General features: G+C 36.3%; 2 protein-coding genes across 2 annotated transcripts; both read right to left on the bottom strand.

Annotated features, from left to right (window-relative positions):
* Window positions 1-799: 799 nt before the first annotated feature.
* LOC114152538 (intestinal mucin-like protein) lies at window positions 800-7,380 on the bottom strand. Its single transcript, XM_028030459.1, has 16 exons — window positions 7,215-7,380; window positions 6,540-6,787; window positions 6,201-6,384; window positions 5,941-6,121; window positions 5,657-5,838; window positions 5,460-5,529; window positions 4,403-4,503; window positions 3,562-3,593; window positions 3,302-3,479; window positions 3,107-3,211; window positions 2,964-3,004; window positions 1,720-1,818; window positions 1,504-1,632; window positions 1,375-1,414; window positions 1,166-1,283; window positions 800-1,053 (listed from the first exon to the last, which is right to left on the bottom strand). Exons 1-16 carry the CDS (start codon window positions 7,354-7,356, stop codon window positions 843-845), a joined length of 2,061 nt encoding a protein of 686 aa, XP_027886260.1. The 5' UTR covers window positions 7,357-7,380; the 3' UTR covers window positions 800-842.
* Window positions 7,381-8,264: 884 nt separating this feature from the next.
* LOC114152533 (mucin-2-like) lies at window positions 8,265-21,351 on the bottom strand. Its single transcript, XM_028030446.1, has 23 exons — window positions 21,288-21,351; window positions 20,834-21,089; window positions 20,624-20,741; window positions 20,216-20,306; window positions 19,998-20,125; window positions 19,694-19,910; window positions 19,220-19,345; window positions 19,026-19,140; window positions 18,316-18,466; window positions 18,113-18,220; window positions 17,964-18,033; window positions 17,727-17,864; window positions 16,648-16,812; window positions 16,380-16,474; window positions 16,174-16,297; window positions 15,825-16,080; window positions 15,011-15,077; window positions 13,565-13,744; window positions 13,213-13,452; window positions 12,976-13,132; window positions 12,481-12,594; window positions 9,402-12,027; window positions 8,265-8,301 (listed from the first exon to the last, which is right to left on the bottom strand). The coding sequence occupies exons 1-23, from the start codon at window positions 21,349-21,351 to the stop codon at window positions 8,265-8,267; spliced, it is 5,643 nt and encodes a 1,880-aa protein (XP_027886247.1).
* Window positions 21,352-22,925: the final 1,574 nt, after the last annotated feature.

Genomic DNA, 22,925 nt, shown 5'->3' with positions numbered 1-22,925 from the left:
ATAAACTAGTTCTGCTGTTCTCACACATGCTAAAATGTAAATTTGTTCAAATGACTTTGAGCTGAATCATTTTAAGTTCAGGCCTTGATCTCCTAGGCTTTTATTTTCTTAACCAGAAAAGAAAATTCTAGTTGTGTATTTAGATTCTCTAGAGTGTCTAAGTCAGGTCAATTATGTCCAGCTCTGCTGATTGATTTACAGTTGTATATTTTGGTTTGAGATCTTACAGTTTATTTGGTGCACGTACTTCCTGTTTTGTTTTAGAGAACTTCACTTGCTGAGGTTCCCGTCTATAGTCAACCACCCGTGTCTCATTGTATGCCTTAGTTTCTCCATTTATACTGTACAGTTTCCCCTTGCCAGTTTGCCTTTGTCCCTTATGTCAAGCATTCCTGCCATTATCTTAACTTTGTCTTGCAGTGATTTTGACTCAACTTGTTTTTGGACTTGTTTCAGATACCTCTGATTGGAATTAATTTTTGTGCCCTAACCTTGGACTGTTTTAAATGGTTACTGATTTTATGCCACTATGCTGAGTCTTGCAATTGGGTTAGGGTAACCCTAACTCACTAACAAATCAGAAAAAATGCAAATATGGTAATTACTCAGAGATCAGGGTATTAAGAATAACTATTCTTATAAATAGGAACCACAAGCTGTAGCTGAGATGGCTGGCCCACACAAGACAATAAAAGACAGAAGACTTGATTTCACTTGCATCTTTTTATTCAATCAGCTGATAAATAAACTCCACAATATCAGTTATTTTGTGAGAGATTTAATGATTAGTTAAATGATTCTTGGAGATACATCTGTATCCCACATGAGGACAGAGGGTTGGGTCACTGCAGTGTGAAGCGTCGCTTTCTGCGAACATGCAGTGCAGTGGGTGTTGTGCACTCTGTGTGACCACAGCCGCACTCCTCCACATGCACATAAGTGAACTGGACGTGCGCACCATCTTTACACGCCAGGGTAACAGTGCGGTTGCTGGCACTTCTCTCCTTACAGCAGGAGCAGGAATGCTCCATAGCACCTGCTGCTTCAGAGTATCTGAAAGGATCAAGGACAGAAAAAATCAGCACATTCTTTACTTCACAACTGCTTAATAAATGATTTGATAACTTTCCAGAGGAAGAAAAACTAAAAGTAATGTCATACTTACTTGGTAAAAGTGTCGCATGATCCTTCACATGACGGCATATTCAATTTAGACTGACAGCCATTGTGGTTGATAGGAGTTTTCCGGCTAACCAGTCTGCAGGCCTTCTCTTTTTCCACACCTTTAAAAATGTGAGAGGAAGGAAAAATGTCAGTTTTTGTGCTTTTTTCAGTATCTTTAACTGTAAAGAAAAGAAAAATAATCATACTCACAGATTTTGCAGCAGCCATTTGCTGCAGTCTGAATTGTGTCCTGAATAGAAAACAAAACAACAACAAAAAGTTTGAATTTTTCTCCATATATGATCCAATCTAGATCTATGCATTAAACCAGACACTTACATTCTTGCAGTTGCTCTCTTGGAATGCTGGGCAAATGATTTGTTGATTGGTGACTGTAAAAGTCTCACCATTCTTAACACAAGTCTTACTTTCACATTTATTTTCTGGTGGTGACCAGGTTTCTCCTTCCTGGAAATTACCACACAGATAACCACATACTTGGGTGTTTCAGACTTATTGAAATTAATACAAATGTACAGCGATGTTTCAGTTTACCTGTAAGAGTATCTCAGTGCCATTAACACTGAATACACAGTGTGTCTGTTGGCATGTCCCACAGCACTCATCTGATTTGGATTTTACATATTTGAATCCCTGAAATAAGAAGCGAATTCAATTAAATTGAAGGTCAGATTAAAATACAGTTACTTGTAAATTTATTCACACCTCTTGTCCCTTTTAACATTTTGTCAAGCAATTACCCCCCATTTACAAAGTTCTTTATTTGGATCTTCTCCACTAGACCAAGACAAGCTTGTACACAATTGAACAGAAATGTTACATAATTTTCTAAACCTTTACAAACAAAATCCAGTTAGGTGAAGTCAGAGTCACTACTTTTTGTAAAACCTTCAGTGGAAAATAGTTTTTTAAAAAGTTTTCTGGGATATTGCTTTGCTTATGTGGAGATCGCAATTTTTGCCCAATCTTCCTCAATATTTGAATCTTGCCACAGATTTTTAATCTGCTTTATGTCTTTACTTTCTCAGGGAAATTGCAACACCTAAACATACTTAGAAATAAACCAGGAATGGCAATTATGATTCCGCTATATTGATATTGAACCGCTGGCAAAACACAATTTTTCTAAACTCTAATTAAGAAACTGTTAAATATACTGTACATTTTATCTTCTGACAACAGCAAACATTATAACTGAACAATAAAATTTGGCCCACCATACTGAAAATTGAGACATTATAAACAAAAATGATGAACTGTTCAATGTATAGATTTTACTATATGTTTAGCTTGTCTGATTTCCACAAAAAAGCAGTTAGTTTTAACATTTGTAAATAAGCCCTAAAGTCCATGTATTATTATGCATTCTGAATCCATTTTCCTTTAGCATTAGCTGGCATTTCTTAATCCATGTTCCTATGTTTACAAGTGCAGAGAATGTTAGTGGACATTTACATGTAGATATCTCAGATTATGCCTGAATCTCATTTATATTTTTAGTACCTTAACTTCATGTCAACACTTTCTCCCATCAGAGTGACCATATTCCCATACACATTACATTGGCTTCCTCACCTTTCTGCAATTTTTTTCACACTGCTTTTTCTCACACTTTATTTCCATCAGACCACCAGACGAAGAGTTTGAGGAACAGAAGCAATTCTCACATTTCTGGCCAGGAGCTGAAGAACCAGGCTGACAATTCCACATAAATTCATTGTTATACCATAAAATTAAAACATATATTAAAAGAACTCCTCAATATATATGTCCCTTACCCTGTATTCAACATCATTTAGCACACAGACTTTTTTAGGTTCTAGGAAAGAAAATAAGCCATCATGTAAAAAAAAAGGTCTCATAAAAGTGATTCTTTATCCATTTGGCACTATGCAGGTTCAAACTGATTTTATAGACTCACCACATCTAAGTTCTGGACAGCATTTTCCCTCTGGAACACTGATGTTTGGCTTAAATCCAACATCACAGTTCATGTTGATGTCCGGACAAGTGTGGACCTGACATTCTGTTTACACAAAGAAGGAAAACTCAGTTTATTACAAATTTAAAGACTTACGAGCAGCAAACAGTAATCAGCATTATTGCTGTGTCTTACGGCAAACGTGGACATTGCAGCAGGGATTTGATGGATCAGTTTGATTGACAAGAACATATCCTGGATCCATGCATCTTGGAAAAGCTGTGTGTTTGCACTTCTTAGGCTTGCAGATCACAGTTTTGGTGGACTCATCACAGACACAGTTCTGACATTGGTATTCAAATGTCTCATTGAACTAAAAAAAGAAACCAAAGTGTTGAGTTTAATATCTAACGGAAGAAGTAGAGGACTTTACATGACAATCATGTCTGGCTCACCTCACGGGGCGTCCCTTTAGGGTCAAGACAGCCTGTTAAAACATAGTATAAACATAATTATGTGAGTATCTTCTCTCTTAAATTGCTAATGCTGAAATAAGTCACTTTTATTTGTGATTTGGATTAAGATACTTTTCCATTCCCCAAGTACTGCACACCTAATAAAAATTATGAACACTACAATTTCAACAGGTTTTTTTGTGAGTACTAGTAATTTGTAAGATGTTACAAGTTATTTTGAGCTGCTTTTAGTATGAAGGGTCCTTTATAAATAAAATTGATTGATTGATGTGTCAAACAGAGACAAAATTCCCAAAATGTACCCTTTTGGACAAATAATTAAAAATATGCTGCAAGCAAACGGTATATTAGATATTTTTAGACAGAGTGGGAAAACCCAAATAATAGGATAGGTTAAGCTCATTTAATGTATGTCAGCACAATTTTTGGGTTTGTTGGTTATACACTAGGCGAAACACTTTGATGTTCATTTAAAGGTAAACTTGGCTCGGTAACATTTTGCCGCCTTATAATTATGCTTATTTTTGTCACAAAACGTGCAGTTCTCATTTGTTGACAATTGTTTTGATGTGTTGTGGACATTATTTTTCTCTCATTAAGAACTAAAAGATAAATTTGGTATTTTTATATTTATGGAAACAGTAGTTGTAAAAACTGCAAATTATTTTGGATAGCACACTGATAAACATCACCAGAATGTATAAGACCCTTAATTATACTCGAAGACAGCTAGAAAAGCAAACAGAAGGAACCAACGATTCAATCTTGAATCTTATGAATAAAACATACAGTACCCTCAGAATTGTTCTTACATACTTACCACAATTTTTAACGCATATTTTTGATTCTCTGCTAAATAGTTTCATTCCTTCAGGACAAAAGCAGCCCTCTGTAGTGAAGTTCATACCTGGATCATTAGGACTGCAACAACAACCAAAAAAAAATCATTATTCCTTATTGCATCTTAATTGCTCCTTTAGTGGTTAGTGTTTTGCTATTAATATTGCTATCATTGGGTTTTTAAGTTATATTGCTACTTATGCTGCATTTATGGGTTTCAATTTCAGGTATGCTAAAGATGAGACAAATTTATGAGACAAAGTTGCAGTACACTGGCCCTTGAAAACAAAATTTTAATACTTCTGCTTTGTAGACTAAGCATTTTAGATATTTTGTTTCTCTCTGATTTGCCCATAAATTGTTTGTTCATGGTTATTCTTTGCTATATTGCCCTGTGATGGATTGGCATTGTGTTCAAGACAAAGAGTTCTTGTCTTTCTCAAGAACTCCTGCAATTAGGCACCAGGTCCCCTGGGACATTGAATGGATAAGTGGGTATAGACAATGAATGGATGGATTATACTTCTGTTACATTTGCCATTGTTTAAGACATCTCCAAAGAATAAATAAGGTCTAATTTCCTTTTCTAAACTTATTGGAAGATTAAAATGATTTAAACTCTGTCTCTGCCAGAGGTGTGAATAATTTTGACGTTAAATGTTGCTGAAGTTGAGTGGTTTCTTTTTTTTGTTTTTGTATTTTTTATAAAAGCAAACAAATTAGGTGGAATTGATCAAAACTGCGGAATTGACAGATTGAAAGAAGTAACTAAAACACAAGAGAAAACTCTCAGAAAGACTTCTTGAGGCCTATTAAAACATATTCAGGTATTTACTTATTTATATTATAAAGCATCTAACCTTTTAATCAGCAACACCTGATAAACCAAGTTTGATTCAAAAGGAAGGTGTTGATATTATCAGAGTTGCTTTCACAATTTTTTTCAATTTTCTTTTGTTTTCACTAAAAACAACTAGTCCCTAGCATAATAATATGAGGAAATAACTTTATATATTAAATTACTTTTTATAACTCACCTGTCTTCGCAAGATGGTTGATCTGCAGGTCCACAAGGTTTATAAATTTTGTCTGATGGGCAGTCACTGGCTGTTGGTGAAGAACAACAATTTAGTTTGTTTTATTTAATCAAACTGTGAGCACAAATTACAATTTAGATTTGAAAAACTTCTTTTTGGTTTTAAGATTTCCACTTGGACAAAAAGAAATATTGTACCACATGGACCAGTGTGGTTTCTCCAGTGAATACAAACTCCAACGTCAGAGCAGGCAGCAGCATAGGTCGCTAAACTTGAGCACTCTACTGCATTCGCTCCATTGTGAACATGGCAGCTATCAGAAACGCATCCATTGTAGTAATTATCTGGAGAGATCCGGGAATGACATTGAGCAAAGACACTGGTGGAAAATGAAAAAGACACATCATAAGAGAAAATAATGAAAGCTTACAATCTAATTTACAATGAAAAATAATACATACAGAACAAAGTTGCAAAGTACCTGCTTTTAAGGAGTTTACATACAGAACTTGAACTGCAGGGAGGTTTCAAAGGTGGTTCTCCTCCAGTCTTGCAGCCTCTATCTTTCTCTAGAAGCCAGCCATCAGCAATTTTAGTGCAACCTTCTGATACTGTTCCTCCAGGCAGCCAGCAGTCATCAGCTTGACTGTTGGTGCAAGTTCCTGTCACAAATTTTCAAGTGTCATTATCTACATTCAAACCAGAAGATAAACACAGATGGTCTTCTGAGAGAGTTCTTACCACAATGACCCTGTGTGTTTCCTCCAAAGTACTTATATGGAAGGTTGATACTAAATCCAGTTCTTCCAAATTTAACAACCACATTTAGACGAAGGATCTCTAAAACTAAATTAGTGCCAGTGCTCATCACTTTAACACCTTGTTTCCAATAAGGGAGCTTTAGACTCACTTCATTCGTAAATGCCTGCAAATTAATCACAAGAATTAAGATATCAAAAAAGGCTAAAACAGACATTTGATCCCACATGCAAGTACATTGTATATTGGTCAAGTCATGTTTGTTTGTCTTTTGTATTCAGTATGAAAGCTGATAGTCAGAGGGGGATCATCTTGTATTACCTTCAAATCTGGTTGTCCATTGAGAATAAAATAGACCAGTTTGATATGTTCAGCTCCATAGTTTACATTTAAAGATTGAGGACATGAAGGATCTTCAAAAGGATCACAATGGATGTCATCAATGTACATTTCCAAGTCATCCCTTGGAGCAATTTCTTTCATCAAATAATAGGAACAGTTTCCATGGTATTTATAGGATAGTCCATCAAATGTGCTGTAATGATGATCTCCCCACCCTTTGCACTCGCCTGGAGTGAAAAAAAGAAATAAAATCTTTATTCTGTTTAATACAGAAGCATTTGACTGAATGTATTGATCAGCCAATATATTATGACCACTTGCATAAGATTAAGTAGGCTGTATGCTGCGGCTCACACCAATTGTAAAAAGAAAGAATATAATCCACAGATGTCCTGAAGAGTCTAGAAATGACACATTGCCAAAAAGCTATTTGAGCTGTATGGGAGAATCCCTTTGCGAAAAAGAGCTAGGCAGTTGTGCTTGATTAGGCTAATAGCTACTCTCAACCAATTGGCAACACTATTTGTGCTAATCACTGTTACGATTCGTAAAATTAATCTTCATTATAATATATTGTTGTATTGTTTCTTTTTTGAGTGGTCAAAATATTTAGTTTTTGGTATATTTCCTAAAGATTTTAACCAAATAACTTACAGTCACATTGATAATGTTGGCAGCATTGAAATTCATCATATACCAGAACAGGAGATTTTCCATTGGAACAGGTTATGTTTTTGATGGGTGGACATTCATAGGGTACTATTTGAAGAGTATTGCTTCCAATACATTTGGCCATGGTGCAGTTGCAAAAATAAAAGGTCTCATTTTGCTGTAATAAAGAAAAGAGGATATTCAGGGATAGGTTGCTACAACTACTATAAATTTGTAGTAACATGACATCAAACAAAGTAAAGTAAAAATAAAAAAAAAACAACATTTTACTAATTTAAAAAATAGCTTGATATAGGGTTTTTAGTTATGCAACTTACCATTTTATTCCATTTAGGACAACCTGTTGTGGATTTTGTGGTGGGAGTAAGGGTTGTAGTAGGATATGTTGCAGTTGTAGACTTAGTTGATGGTGTTGTGGATTCTGTGGTTCCAGTTGGTATGGTTGTTGACTCAATTGATGTGGTTGGAGTTGTAATTACTTGTGTTGTACTTGGTGTTTCAGTTGTGGTGGATTGTGTAGGTGTTGTGGATTCTGTGGTGGGAGTTGTGGTAGTAGTAGGATATGTTACAGTTGTATACTTAGTTGATGGTGTTGTGGATTCTGTGGTTCCAGTTGGTATTGTTGTTGACTCAATTGATGTGGTTGGAGTTGTAATTACTTGTGTTGTACTTGGTGTTTCAGTTGTGGTGGATTGTGTAGGTGTTGTGGATTCTGTGGTGGGAGTTGTGGTAGTAGTAGGATATGTTACAGTTGTATACTTAGTTGATGGTGTTGTGGATTCTGTGGTTCCAGTTGGTATGGTTGTTGACTCAGTTGATGTGGTGGGAGTTGTGGTTGTACTTGGTGTTTCAGTTGGAGTGGTAGATTCTCTTGGTTTGGTGGATTTTGTGGTGGGAGTTGTGGTTGTAGTAGGATATGTTACAGTTGTATACTTAGTTGATGGTGTTGTGGATTCTGTGGTTCCAGTTGGTATGGTTGTAGTCTCAGTTGATGTGGTGGGAGTTGTAATTATTGGGGTTGAAGTTGGTGTTTCAGCTGTAGTGGTAGATTGTGTTGGTGTTGTGGATTCTGTGGTGGGAATAGTGGTTGTAGTAGGATATGTTACAGTTGTATACTTAGTTGATGGTGTTGTGGATTCTGTGGTTCCAGTTGGTATCGTTGCTGACTCAGTTGATGTGATGGTAGTTGTGGTTGTTGGGGTTGTAGTTGGTGTTTCAGTTGTGGTAGATTCTGTTGGTGTTGTGGATTCTGTGGTGGGAGTAGTTTTAGTAGTAGGATATGTTACAGTTGTATACTTAGTTGATGGTGTTGTGGATTCTGTGGTTCCAGTTGGTATGGTTGTTGACTCAGTTGATGTGGTGGGAGTTGTGGTTGTTGGGGTTGTAGTTGGTGTTTCAGTTGTGGTAGATTCTGTGCTGGGAGTTGTGGTAGTAGTAGGATATGTGACAGTTGTATACTTAGTTGATGGTGTTGTGGATTCTGTGGTTCCAGTTGGTATGGTTGTTGACTCAGTTGATGAGGTGGGAGTTGTAAATATTTGTGTTGTAGTTGGTGTTTCAGTTGTGGTAGATTCTGTTGGTGTTGTGGATTCTGTGGTGGGAGTTGTGGTAGTAGTAGGATATGTGACAGTTGTATACTTAGTTGATGGTGTTGTGGATTCTGTGGTTCCAGTTGGTATGGTTGTTGACTCAGTTGATGAGGTGGGAGTTGTGGTTGTACTTGGTGTTTGAGTTGGAGTGGTAGATTCTCTTGGTTTGGTGGATTTTGTGGTGGGAGTTGTGGTTGTAGTAGGATATGTTACAGTTGTAGACTTAGTTGATGGTGTTGTGGATTCTGTGGTTCCAGTTGGTATGGTTGTTGACTCAGTTGATGTGGTGGGAGTTGTGGTTGTACTTGGTGTTTCAGTTGGAGTGGTAGATTCTCTTGGTTTGGTGGATTTTGTGGTGGGAGTTGTGGTTGTAGTAGGATATGTTACAGTTGTAGACTTAGTTGATGGTGTTGTGGATTCTGTGGTTCCAGTTGGTATGGTTGTAGTCTCAGTTGATGTGGTGGGAGTTGTAATTATTGGGGTTGAAGTTGGTGTTTCAGCTGTAGTGGTAGATTGTGTTGGTGTTGTGGATTTTGTGGTGGGAATAGTGGTTGTAGTAGGATATGTTACAGTTGTATACTTATTTGATGGTGTTGTGGATTCTGTGGTTCCAGTTGGTATCATTGTTGACTCAGCTGATGTGGTGGGAGTTGTAATTATTTGTGTTGTAGTTGGTGTTTCAGTTGTGGTAGATTCTGTTGGTGTTGTGGATTCTGTGGTGGGAGTTGTGGTAGTAGTAGGATATGTTACAGTTGTATACTTAGTTGATGGTGTTGTGGATTCTGTGGTTCCAGTTGGTATGGTTGTTGACTCAGTTGATGTGGTGGGAGTTGTGGTTGTACTTGGTGTTTCAGTTGGAGTGGTAGATTCTCTTGGTTTGGTGGATTTTGTGGTGGGAGTTGTGGTTGTAGTAGGATATGTTACAGTTGTATACTTAGTTGATGGTGTTGTGGATTCTGTGGTTCCAGTTGGTATGGTTGTTGACTCAGTTGATGTGGTGGGAGTTGTGGTTGTACTTGGTGTTTGAGTTGGAGTGGTAGATTCTCTTGGTTTGGTGGATTTTGTGGTGGGAGTTGTGGTTGTAGTAGGATATGTTACAGTTGTAGACTTAGTTGATGGTGTTGTGGATTCTGTGGTTCCAGTTGGTATGGTTGTTGACTCAGTTGATGTGGTGGGAGTTGTGGTTGTACTTGGTGTTTCAGTTGGAGTGGTAGATTCTCTTGGTTTGGTGGATTTTGTGGTGGGAGTTGTGGTTGTAGTAGGATATGTTACAGTTGTAGACTTAGTTGATGGTGTTGTGGATTCTGTGGTTCCAGTTGGTATGGTTGTAGTCTCAGTTGATGTGGTGGGAGTTGTAATTATTGGGGTTGAAGTTGGTGTTTCAGCTGTAGTGGTAGATTGTGTTGGTGTTGTGGATTTTGTGGTGGGAGTTGTGGTTGTAGTAGGATATGTTACAGTTGTATACTTAGTTGATGGTGTTGTGGATTCTGTGGTTCCAGTTGGTATCATTGTTGACTCAGCTGATGTGGTGGGAGTTGTAATTATTTGTGTTGTAGTTGGTGTTTCAGTTGTGGTAGATTCTGTTGGTGTTGTGGATTCTGTGGTGGGAGTTGTGGTAGTAGTAGGATATGTTACAGTTGTATACTTAGTTGATGGTGTTGTGGATTCTGTGGTTCCAGTTGGTATGGTTGTTGACTCAGTTGATGTGGTGGGAGTTGTGGTTGTACTTGGTGTTTCAGTTGGAGTGGTAGATTCTCTTGGTTTGGTGGATTTTGTGGTGGGAGTTGTGGTTGTAGTAGGATATGTTACAGTTGTATACTTAGTTGATGGTGTTGTGGATTCTGTGGTTCCAGTTGGTATGGTTGTTGACTCAGTTGATGTGGTGGGAGTTGTGGTTGTACTTGGTGTTTGAGTTGGAGTGGTAGATTCTCTTGGTTTGGTGGATTTTGTGGTGGGAGTTGTGGTTGTAGTAGGATATGTTACAGTTGTAGACTTAGTTGATGGTGTTGTGGATTCTGTGGTTCCAGTTGGTATGGTTGTTGACTCAGTTGATGTGATGGGAGTTGTAATTATTTGTGTTGTAGTTGGTGTTTCAGTTGTGGTAGATTCTGTTGGTGTTGTGGATTCTGTGGTGGGAGTTGTGGTAGTAGTAGGATATGTTACGGTTGTATACTTAGTTGATGGTGTTGTGGATTCTGTGGTTCCAGTTAGTATGGTTGTAGACTCAGTTGACGTGGTGGTACTTGTAATTGTCGTGGTTGTAGTGGGTGTTTCAGTTGTAGTGGTGGATTCTTTTGGTGTTGTGGATTTTGTGGTGGGAATAGTGGTTGTGGTAGGATATGTTACAGTTGTATACTTAGTTGATGGTGTTGTGGATTCTGTGGTTCCAGTTGGTATTGTTGTTGACTCAGCTGATGTGGTGGGAGTTGTAATTATTTGTGTTGTAGTTGGTGTTTCAGTTGTGGTAGATTCTGTTGGTGTTGTGGATTCTGTGGTGGGAGTTGTGGTAGTAGTAGGATATGTTACAGTTGTATACTTAGTTAATGGTGTTGTGGATTCTGTGGTTCCAGTTGGTATTGTTGTTGACTCAGTTGATGTGGTGGGAGTTGTGGTTGTACTTGGTGTTTGAGTTGGAGTGGTAGATTCTCTTGGTTTGGTGGATTTTGTGGTGGGAGTTGTGGTTGTAGTAGGATATGTTACAGTTGTAGACTTAGTTGATGGTGTTGTGGATTCTGTGGTTCCAGTTAGTATGGTTGTAGACTCAGTTGACGTGGTGGTACTTGTAATTGTCGTGGTTGTAGTGGGTGTTTCAGTTGTAGTGGTGGATTCTTTTGGTGTTGTGGATTTTGTGGTGGGAATAGTGGTTGTGGTAGGATATGTTACAGTTGTATACTTAGTTGATGGTGTTGTGGATTCTGTGGTTCCAGTTGGTATTGTTGTTGACTCAGCTGATGTGGTGGGAGTTGTAATTATTTGTGTTGTAGTTGGTGTTTCAGTTGTGGTAGATTCTGTTGGTGTTGTGGATTCTGTGGTGGGAGTTGTGGTTGTAGTAGGATATGTTACAGTTGTATACTTAGTTGATGGTGTTGTGGATTCTGTGGTTCCAGTTGGTATTGTTGTTGACTCAGCTGATGTGGTGGGAGTTGTAATTATTTGTGTTGTAGTTGGTGTTTCAGTTGTGGTGGATTGTGTAGGTGTTGTGGATTCTGTGTTGGGAGTTGTGGTAGTACTAGGATATGTTACAGTTGTATACTTAGTTGATAGTGTTGTGGATTCTGTGGTTCCAGTTGGTATGGTTGTAGACTCAGTTGATGTGGTGGGAGTTGTGGTTGTTGTAGTAAATATAATTATTTTCCCTGGTGTACATTCTGGCGTACATTTTTTTGATTCATCATCAAAAATGGCCTTTTCTGGGCAATGAGGGTAACAACCTGCAAAATTGCAACATAGACTTTGTAAGCATTTTTGGTTATAAATAGTAATATGTTAAACATTGCTTTCACAAGAAATATAAACTCTTTTATTTTTTGTTGTGTTAAATCGTTTTGCTTACAATAATCTTTTATTTTCCTCATAAAGTCAGCCAAATGGGTAGCTTGAATAAATTCATTTTAGTCATCGTTACTTGTTATTTCAGAAAGCCTTAAATCACAACTTACCTTCAAGCTTTGGAACATGTAGAAAATAATTTGAACAAGTCTGGTATGACTTTGGAGTCCCAGGATGGTAGTGCCATAAGCAGTCATGATCATTGTAGTAATCACAAAAGACAGCTAAAAATAAAGTGCAGAAACAATACTTAAAAAACTGTCAACTTAAAGTGTGATTTTCTTTTAAAATCACACCATCATCGCATAAAAATAATTGATATTTGTTATTAGAGTATTTTGTTTTTTGATGAAAAATCTAGAAGGCTGTGTTGCTCCTTTCCTTTTCAATATTTTTACAGACCATATTTATGTTTGTTTTTAGAGTTTCTTCCCACTTCATTATTGACTCAATAGCTAATAAAAATTAAAGCAACTTTTGCATAGTAATATTTCCTGTTTTGTTAATATAACTATGCTCAAGTTATCTGTCCAGTAACAGTTTATTTCTTTACTAGGTATCTAACAAACTTTTTAAAAAAGTGCAAGAAGATATTGTTTACTTACGACAGATTTCTGGAGTTCTCCATGAAATTGAAACATTAGCTTCATTGCAAGCTTGAGCATAAGCTGCAACAGCTGAACAGAAACACTCACAGTCCCCTCCAGTGTCACAGGCACATGTGTCTTTCACACAGTTTTCATAGAACAGAAGAGGCTCTACCTGTTTAGGCATGCAAAATTATGGATGGGTTTTGTACTTTTAGTGCAACATCTTCACTGTACACACAACCGTTGTACTACCTTGGAGTGGCATTCTTTGAATGTGTCTCCATTTATGATGTTGCACTTCATTTTTGCCCAATGGTCTCGATGAGGTGCTTTTTCACAAGCGTCAATAAGCTTATCCACATCTGAGCAAGAGCTGTCCCCTTTCCAGCTGTTTGCAAACTCTAATGGGCTGCTCACTACCAACCCACTCCGGGTGGTGAAGTCGTTCTCTCCATTGCCATCAAAATTTCCACACAGTCCACACACTTGACCCTGCACAAATATAAACAAGTCAGTCATTGGCACATCTTATGCCATGTTTTAATATTAGCCTCAACATTGCCAAGTTTGTAGTTTGTTCTCATAATCAATTGCTGAGACTTACCATGAATTGTGATTCCAGCTGGATAACAAAATATGTTTTGCGATCCCAAATTACAGTTAGACCTATTTTAGAAGCTAGCACAATATAAAAGCCCAGATTTGTTATTCGATATTCTTTTTTTGTGCCATTTTCCAAACCTTCCTCTTTGTATGCTCCATCTGACAGGATGATCGTAGCTCTCTGAAATATAAAGAATATTTAACTTTTGTAAAAAAAACAAACAACAAAAAAACAAAACAAAACATTTTTTTCAATATTTTTAGTACTATTTGATTTTGTATCATCTGTTTTGATACCTAAAGCTACTTGAAGGAGTTGTTAAGTTTGGAGAAAGCATTTTGTGTCTTTGTATTTTGCCTTACCCCAAGCTGAATTCTGACAGTTTTGGAACATGTTGTGCCTGTGGATCCACATGGTTCATCCTCTGTGATGACTTCAATGTCACTCTCTGCTGTTTTATTAAAACAATTATTCTGAACAAAAATAGGTTATTTAAGTTGTGTTCAAGAGAACAGATAATGAACAAATAATAAATTAATTAATTAAACCCCACAAACTAAGAATACTACACATAAATTGCTCCTCAAAAGAGCATACTGTCATACTCTCCTATTAATATGGCTGCCTATGCAAATGCTTTATTTTCAGGAAACATAGATATTTAGTTTTAATTAATTAAACCCCACAAACTAAGAATACTACACATAAATTGCTCCTCAAAAGAACATACTGTCATACTCTCCTATTAATATGGCTGCCTATGCAAATGCTTTATTTTCAGGAAACATAGATATTTAGTTTTAAGATCATACCTAAATTTATTAAATCATTTCAAACACAAATGTCTGCTTGATTCTTAGACTTTCCCTTTTCTTAAACTAGTTTGTTGATGTGCACAAAGTAGTGAGTCATCTTTTACTAACAAAGATCCTGTGTCTGATAGCTAGCATCTGCATTTTACCAAGTAATCTCCTTCCAGCTGCTGTGTAGTGATATTCACATTATTCATTCATTAAATAATCCCATTTAATTCCTAGTAACCAAAACCCAGCTGCAGACAAATGTTTTTAAAAGGGTTTTTGCATTAACTTACCTTGATAGCAACATAAGAACAATGTCCTTGAAACTCATATCGTTGCATGTCAAATGTTTTGTGATGTCCACTTCCATAAATAATGCAGCTCTGTGAACAATTGTTCATTGTGCATATCCACTTTCCACCTCTGCAAGTACTAAATATGTAATAAATGTATAGAATTAAGCAGAATTATTAAATGCATCAAATTCAAACTTAAAATGTTCAACAGAAAATTGTTTTAAGTCTAAAAAAATGCAGCACAAGTAGTATATTTATTTACCAGAGGTTACAATCTTGATGAAATGTCCCTTCAGGTTTATAGAATTTACCATTGTGCTGGCATGGACATTCACTTTCATTTTTCACACAGGAGCCTTTGCCATCATCAAGCTGGTCAGGAGGACACATGCAGCCAGATACACATTCTGATGCATCCTGGAAAAATAAGATATACACAGTTCTTCAAAAGTACTCAGAAATAGTTGACATCTTTCGCTGTAAACATTAATTTGTTGGGTGAGCCTACCTCAACCAACATTAAATTAAAGCTATTTTACTGTCTTAAGAGATCTACAGTCTGTGAAAGACATCAGTACAGAACCACCAAGTGTCACATGTGACACATGGTCTATTTTAGTGGCCCTTGTTTAACCAGTATTCATTATGTTTAGTTAGTTTGAAGATACTCACACAAGCTGATATGTTCACAGAGCACATTGCAGTGGCGTATAAACAAAAGCTCCACATATTGTTAAAGATGAAAAAAATATATATCAGGAGTTCTGATCCTCGTCAAAGATTAACAAGACAAAAACTCACACAAATATTGTCAATCAGATTCAGGCAACTTCTAGCACAATGTGGTCCAAGGGTTTTGGCGCTTGTAGAGGAGCAGTTGAAGTACACTTTTGAAGCAGGACATGCTGTACAAAAAGAACGTACTTGTTCACATTTCACAAGATTACACCAGTACCAGTGCTATGGGAAAGCAAGGAAATGAATGGCCCAGTAACTTACTGAAGGACTGGTTTATCCGGGGATGGCAGTGAAGCATTCCGTCGTTGCACACACTTGGGAAAAGCATCAAAAGATTTACAATGTAACAGATATGTAGCATAATGCTAGTTACTGGGAGAAAAAAAACGTCAGTAACCGTATTATTTAAGATTTCTTCTGACTCACCAGTGCTCAGCATCGATGTTGAGAGAATTCCCTGCTTCAATGTATTCTCCTTTATAGGAACAGGAACATTCTTCTTTGGGTACACAAGTGTCTTTTTCATTCAGATAGAGATCATCAGGGCAGAAACAGCCAACCACTGGCAAGAAATGTGAAGTGCAGCTCTGCTGATCTGAGCTCAGTGAACTACAGGTCAGCTGGCATCTCCGGTGATTGTAAGTGAAGATCTGAGTTGATGGACAGTTCTTTGTGTGTTTCTCTGTTTTGTGGATAATATGGGAAAATTACCTAACTGTTACAAGACTTATATATGACAGTTAATGTGTTGTCATGAAACTTAAAGACACATTACCGCATTGGTTTCCAAAATCTGTCACAAACTTTCCCTTTGCTGCACAAGCCCGACCATAAGAGGTGAAGACGGCACATAAGCAGTCTTCGCTTTTCTCACAGCTGCAGGTGGAGTAAAGGCAGCGCTGCATAAAAAAAGAACACTTTAAGAAAATTATAGTCCAATTAAACAGAATTAAAATCTGAAAGAAGAGGTTGTTGTTGTACCTTGTAGTAATAGTCAGGATTAACCTCTGAATGGCAGTTTGCAAATGAACCAGTTGAATTTCTGAGCATTTCGCACCAATGTCGGGCATAATTCTCTACAATTAAATGTAAAATTATTTTTACACTTCCAATAACCTGAAATATACTGAATACAAATTAAATATATATACTCACAAAGCAACAAAAGAAAAGCTTTACTGTTAAATAGAATACTACAATGGGCTTCATTTGATTGGAAAAAAAATCATTGTTAAATTTAATTTTTTACCAGTTTCCATACTGTCGGTACAGGGTCTATCAAGTTCTTTGCCTGCATCTGGGCATGTTTGGTCAGCCTTCCAAGAATTACCAAAAGTTACAGCAGTTCCTTCTTGGCTCCCTTGTGGAGTCCTCATATCATCATTCAAAGCCATGTTGTAGTTTCCACATAAACCTGAAGAACATGTTCAGAAGAACAACTGCTTAGTCTCTGAAACATCCAAACTGGAGGAAAATTTCTTTATTTTTTGTCTTGAACATATGATTCTTGAAGTTTTTCATGTGTTTCAGGTTGCATTACCTCTATTGTGGAATATATATTATTAATTTAACAATAATTTTTCAAATGTATAACATAGTCATGAATGTTAATTATTGTACTTGTTTTGTCTTTTTTTAGCAGTATAAAAAATATACCATTTAATTAGTCTATATTGACAGATTGACAAACAGATAAAGTATATTTTAGTTCACATATATTAATCTCAAGGCCCAGGGCGCCACATCCAACCCACCAACGCTTTTGAAGTGGGACACATAAACAGAACCCTCAACATAACAGTAGTTTGAAAAATTTTTATTTTTATCAGTCAAATCTGTTTTTATCTGCACTGCCAAATTACATCAATGTGAAAAGATGCTTGATATTATTACACCTGGAAAGAAAGCTAGCAGTACATGAAAAAGGATGGAAACAATAAAGGAAGGAATGACAAAAGCAAGGAAAGAAGAAGAAAGCATAGAAGGACAGAAGATGAGGTAAGGAAGGAAGGATGGACACAAGAAAGTAAACAAGGAAAAAACAAAGATAGGACAGAGGCAGAAAAGGAAGAAGAGGCACAAGAAAAAAGTTTATGAAATGTGACAGAAAGAATAAAGTATGAAAATGCAAATATTTCTCCATCTTTTGATTTTTTCCATACTTTCCTACAATCTTTAAACACTGAAATGAAATGTTACTCTTTTCCATGCAGTTCCTGACTGCACAAGAACCCTGTGTGGTTTTGACCATGACCATGTATTGTATTATCATACAATACATGGTCTATAAAGGAAGTTGGCTAAATTAAAGGAAAACATAAAACTCACCACGTGTCTTTTCTTTGTAGCTGCTTTCCAGACTGATGTAGGCTTGCATAACAGGAACACGCTGGATCTGAATTTGGAGGCCAAACTTGGCATTGAGCAAAATATGAAAAGATGAAGCATGAAATATTTTGATGTCCCCTGTAAATAATGTCAGAAAAGTCACCTGATGTTACACAAATAGAAACTCCATTACTGAAAAAATGAGCTCAATTAAAACTTGCTTTTTGTCAGACCCACCTGAGTAATATGGCAAACTGATGTCCTCCATATTCTGTTGAACTTTTCCCTCAGATGTAAACATTAATACCTGTAGAAAGACAGAACCAATTATGAGTGATCTGTTGATATTGTGAGAATGTAAATACTAACATCTGTAATTTACTCACATTATCTACGCCCAGATGGATTTTAAGAGCCTTTAGACAAATATCAGATTTTTTTTCTCCACATTGTCCCAACTGGGCCCGAATAGTAAAGTTTGGACTTACTCCATCCTGAGATATATAAAACATTTGGGCACAGAGAAATCTTCACTTTCATGTCTGCTTTGTATTATTTATCAGCAATTAGAAAATGACTCATTATTTACCTTGCTCTCCACCTTGGCCAGGGTATAAAGACAATTTCCATGAAAGGTATAAGTAGTACCATCAAATGTTGTGAAATGTAAACCTTCCTCAACTGCACATGTAGCCGGGGTCTCGAAAGTCTCACACTCCCACTTCCCCTCTGAACAAGTACTGAAAAATACAAATCTTTATTACACTTATTTAAATTTTCTAAGTATATAATATGATAGACCAACACAAATCAGGACATTATTGTAAAGTGGAAGAAAAGCAACAGTTTAAAAATTTTGTACAAGTAACAAAGCTACATAATTTTCATATAGAAAACTCTTTGCATCATACTGAATGCACCATTTCTACTTGATGGTGGCAAAATCATGCTATGGCGACGCTTTTGTTAAGCAAGAACAGAAAAAATTAGACATCAATCTCTTGATGTACCAAGCTAGAAACAGGTACAAGTGTAAAGTGAGCTGAGTACAACTATATATATACACAGTATATATATATATGTATAATTTTCTAACTTTACTTTTGAATAATGTGAGTTCTATAAGTTTTCATACATTTCAAAATTATGTAATTTTGACTTGGTTTATTGTATGAAATATCAATAAAATACATTAAGATTTATTGTTTTAATGTATGTTTTATGAAATTCTGCCAGCTTTGCAACAAAAAAGATACGTTTACCATCAAGAAGACATTCCGTAAACACCTTGAAACCTACCAGTTTGTTTTTTCATGACGGTAAACCTCTCCAGAGTCGTAGATTTTGTCATGCTTGCACTGACACTCAGACAGAGGGATGCAGCCTCTCTCAGAAATATCATCAAACACCGTTCCTGAGAGAAAAACAGTTTCATTGGGTGAAGATGAATTAACAGTGGCAGAATACACATTTTAAATGTAAAGAGAACTAACCAGGAGGACAGAAGCAGCCATCTGTTTTATGGTCCTCACACACTAATCTTGTGTCCTGATGTGTGCAAGTATCCATGCAAGGAAAAGCACTTTCTTCATACTGCATGTTGTAGGGACACTGTTTACCTGTGAAGATAAATGGTGCCATACATAAAGGTAATTCATAGAAATATTTGGGCAGAATATCATGCAGGATTTTTAAAAAATTAATAAAATTTGATGTCACTTCCGGCAAATTTGAATGCTATGTATAGATTTTTAATATATTCAACACTGTATAAAATATATGACAATCTGACGAGCTTCAACCTTTAAAGCACTATACCATACTTATAAACAGAAACTGAGAAAGATGGGAAATAATATTGTCATCCTTTGAAATGATAAACATTCCTTTGTTGTTTGGTTCTGTAATATTTCTTTCTGTACCCGTTATTCTGTGAATTAGAGTAAAGGGACAAACATGAATCATACCACAGAAATCAGGTTTCCTCCAGTCGGGTGGCTGTTCTCCTGCGTGCGAACACTGACGAGAAAACTCAGACATTGTGCTGCAGACACAGAAGTCACTGGTACCGTTGTTACAGGCACACATGTCTACCACACATGCCTTGATGAAAGCTTCAGCACCAATCAGGCTGGTGCATGAACTCCAGGAATCCCCGTTAAATATTTTTTCACAGATAGTTTGCTGTAGTGAGGAAAAATGACGGAAATCAAAAAGTCACCATGTTATTACTTAACATTTTTAGTGGAAAACCAAGTGAGTTAAACTTACAAATGCTTTGCATGAATGTGACACATTCGTCTTTGGCTCATCATCTTCCACATGAGGGTCTTTGCATTCATCGTTTGGCAGATGGACTCTGTGTTTGATTCCAAGCTCAATGGGAGTCATTTTAAAACCTGATCATGAAGATGAAGTAATGTACATTAAAGATATGACTGATTTTATTTTATTTTCTAATATTTTACACACTTCAATAAACTACATACCATTATCCATGAACTCATTATAGACAGGGACGCCGTTGAAATCTCCACAAAGGCCACAAGTTTGGTTCTTGTATCTGTTTGAAACTTCCACCTGAATCACAATACAGAGAGGATCATGTTTGATTTTATTTTTCATTATTCATACCAGAAAGAAAATGTCAAAGTCTCTGTTCTTTTACAGTGCCTATAATGTTCAAAAGTGTTAAGTTAAAGTCCAATGTTTCCAACAATCCAAACAGTTTTTATTATCTCATAATTTCCTCTCACCAGAAATTTATTGTATCTCCAATTGTTTCATCCAGCAATGAGAGCTAATGTATTTATTTTAACTCTGACCTCTATATGTAATCAGTCGATGTGATTTATTGATTTGGAAAAAAATATTGACTCAAACAAAAAGGTGTATACCATGACTGCATCTTCACGGTTCCACATGACAGTAATGCCGACTTTAGTAACTCGAAGCCTGATGTAAAATGTACTTTCTTCCACCTTTACTCCCCCACTGTAGTGTGGCAGAGTGACTCTGATAAAAGAGAATAAAAGTTTGAAGATTTAAATGACAAACACAATGTAAAAATGTGTTAATTAGTGTATTGTTGTGTGTGTTTTACTTACGGATTCCCATTTTCAGTGACCTCAGTCTCGGTTAGGTTGAATGTATTTTCAGAGATGGTGACCACAACATAACGTATTGTTATATTTCCGTCATTTTCTTCTCGTCTAATGTGCACAGAAAACTTCTTCTCGGATTCGCGGCAGTCTTTGACCAGGTTGTACTCACACAAGCCAGGAAACTGGAACACATCACCATCAAAGGTCTTAAAGTGCTGCGTGCCCCAAGTGCTGCAGATGTTGTTGACATGGTTGTCAGCTAGAACAGTAAAAGACAAAAAAACCCCCAAGAAAAGACAGTTATCTCTTTATGTCTACACATTACGTTTAGAACAATAATTATCTTTTGGAAAAGGAGATTTAAAATGCTAGCACTTATTGGACATGATTTACAAACAACAGATAATGAATTTCAGAGAAAGCCATGCAGTCAGATTTTAAAAGTTGTCAGTCTTACCCAGTGTGGCCTGGATTTCAACAGCAAAACTGAAGAAATACAACCACACCACGGTCCACTTCATGCTTGCCACTGTGGGCTTGTTGTCTCAAAGCAGAAAATAGTGAGGCTGAAGCAGAGGCCCTTTTATATTAATATTTCCCATTGTTTTGATAACACCTTTTGGTGGCTACTGGTGAGATGCCAAGATGATAAATATTGTCAGTATGGTCATCTGATCTTATCACAAAGGCCGCATTGTCTTAATCAAACATCAAACTCCTTGTCACTCATCTAGTCCAGAATTATGTTGACACGGTCTCCAGCAGAGCGAATAAGCCAAAAGTCTTTAATGAGTTTTAAAATATGTTTACTTCAAGTAGTCAAAGGTTTTTATAATCTGTAAAGGTAAACTTTCATTTATGTTTCTTCTAAGATCATTATTTTGGGTTTAGGTTACCCAAGTCTCACCTATGACACATTCATAATATATAAAAAATGTGAGCAAGTACCTTCTTAGATGGACGGTATAAAGAAAGTAGAGCTGTTTGAACACTTTTACAGAATACGTAACCTTCGATGATAAGTGTTGGTCAACAAAAGTATTAGTTGTAGTTTATAAAAACCACAAACTAATGTTCCTTCTGATGCCCAAGCAGCACAAACAAAGGTACAGCTAATGTTCCTTTATACTAAACATGACCTTTGCATTTTCTTTTCTTTTTTTAAATAAAAAATAATTGGAAATTTCTACTAATTTGAAATCAACTGCATTTCTTTTTAATCAAATTGAAACCACAACTCATGAGATTGTTTGAGTAAGTAACAAAAACATCCTTTGTGTCGCGTTGCTCAAATGAAATTCATTTGGTGCAGGATGTAGATGCAAATGTGGATCCGTGTGAGCTGCCATTCTCTACCTGAAGTGAATCACATCATTTCCAGACAACGCTATATAAGAGTATATAAGAGGTGTATTAATTGTTTGTTTCAGTGAGCTAGCAGACAAGATGCGGGTCGGAAACGCGTTAAGATGCAGCCACGTAATGCAGTAATTACACCACCAACTATATTTTTGAAAGCCAATATGTTGAAGTACTAATAAAGCTAAGCTTTGATAAAGGTTAGAAATCTTTCTTACAGTTTGAACTGTGAAGTACTACAACATTTGCACAAGCTGTGTTGTAAGTAAATTATGAAATCACACAAAAAAAAGTTCTGACTAATTCTGGTACTTTTAACTAATAAATTATATTTTTAAAACATTAAAAATAACAGATTTTAAAAATTCAAATCAGTGCATAAGGAACAAGGATTTTCAAATCAATCAATAAAAAGTTTTTAAAGTCAATATGTACAGTAGATAATGCATGGTTGTTTGAATGTACTGCAGTACAGCGGATACTACTGTCACTTATGCTGTCTATTGAATATTTACTTACTCACTGAATTACACAGCATAGCTTAAAAGTAAATGCAAATGAGTAAATTTAAGTCATTACAAACCATCTCTTTAAGATTAATCATAGATAATATATGTTGGATCATCACTTTAAACATCTGTAAATTTACTTTTACTTTCATCAAACCCCTGTAGACATACATCAGTCTCTCTTCATTAAAGACCAATTAATATGTAGAGCAATTACTCTCCTACAA

The sequence above is a fragment of the Xiphophorus couchianus genome, chromosome 2 (genome assembly GCF_001444195.1).
Source record: "Xiphophorus couchianus chromosome 2, X_couchianus-1.0, whole genome shotgun sequence".
Classification (NCBI taxonomy): Eukaryota; Metazoa; Chordata; class Actinopteri; order Cyprinodontiformes; family Poeciliidae; genus Xiphophorus; species Xiphophorus couchianus.
The sequence above is the reverse complement of the archived record's forward strand: the minus strand, read 5'-3'. Positions and strand labels throughout refer to the sequence as shown.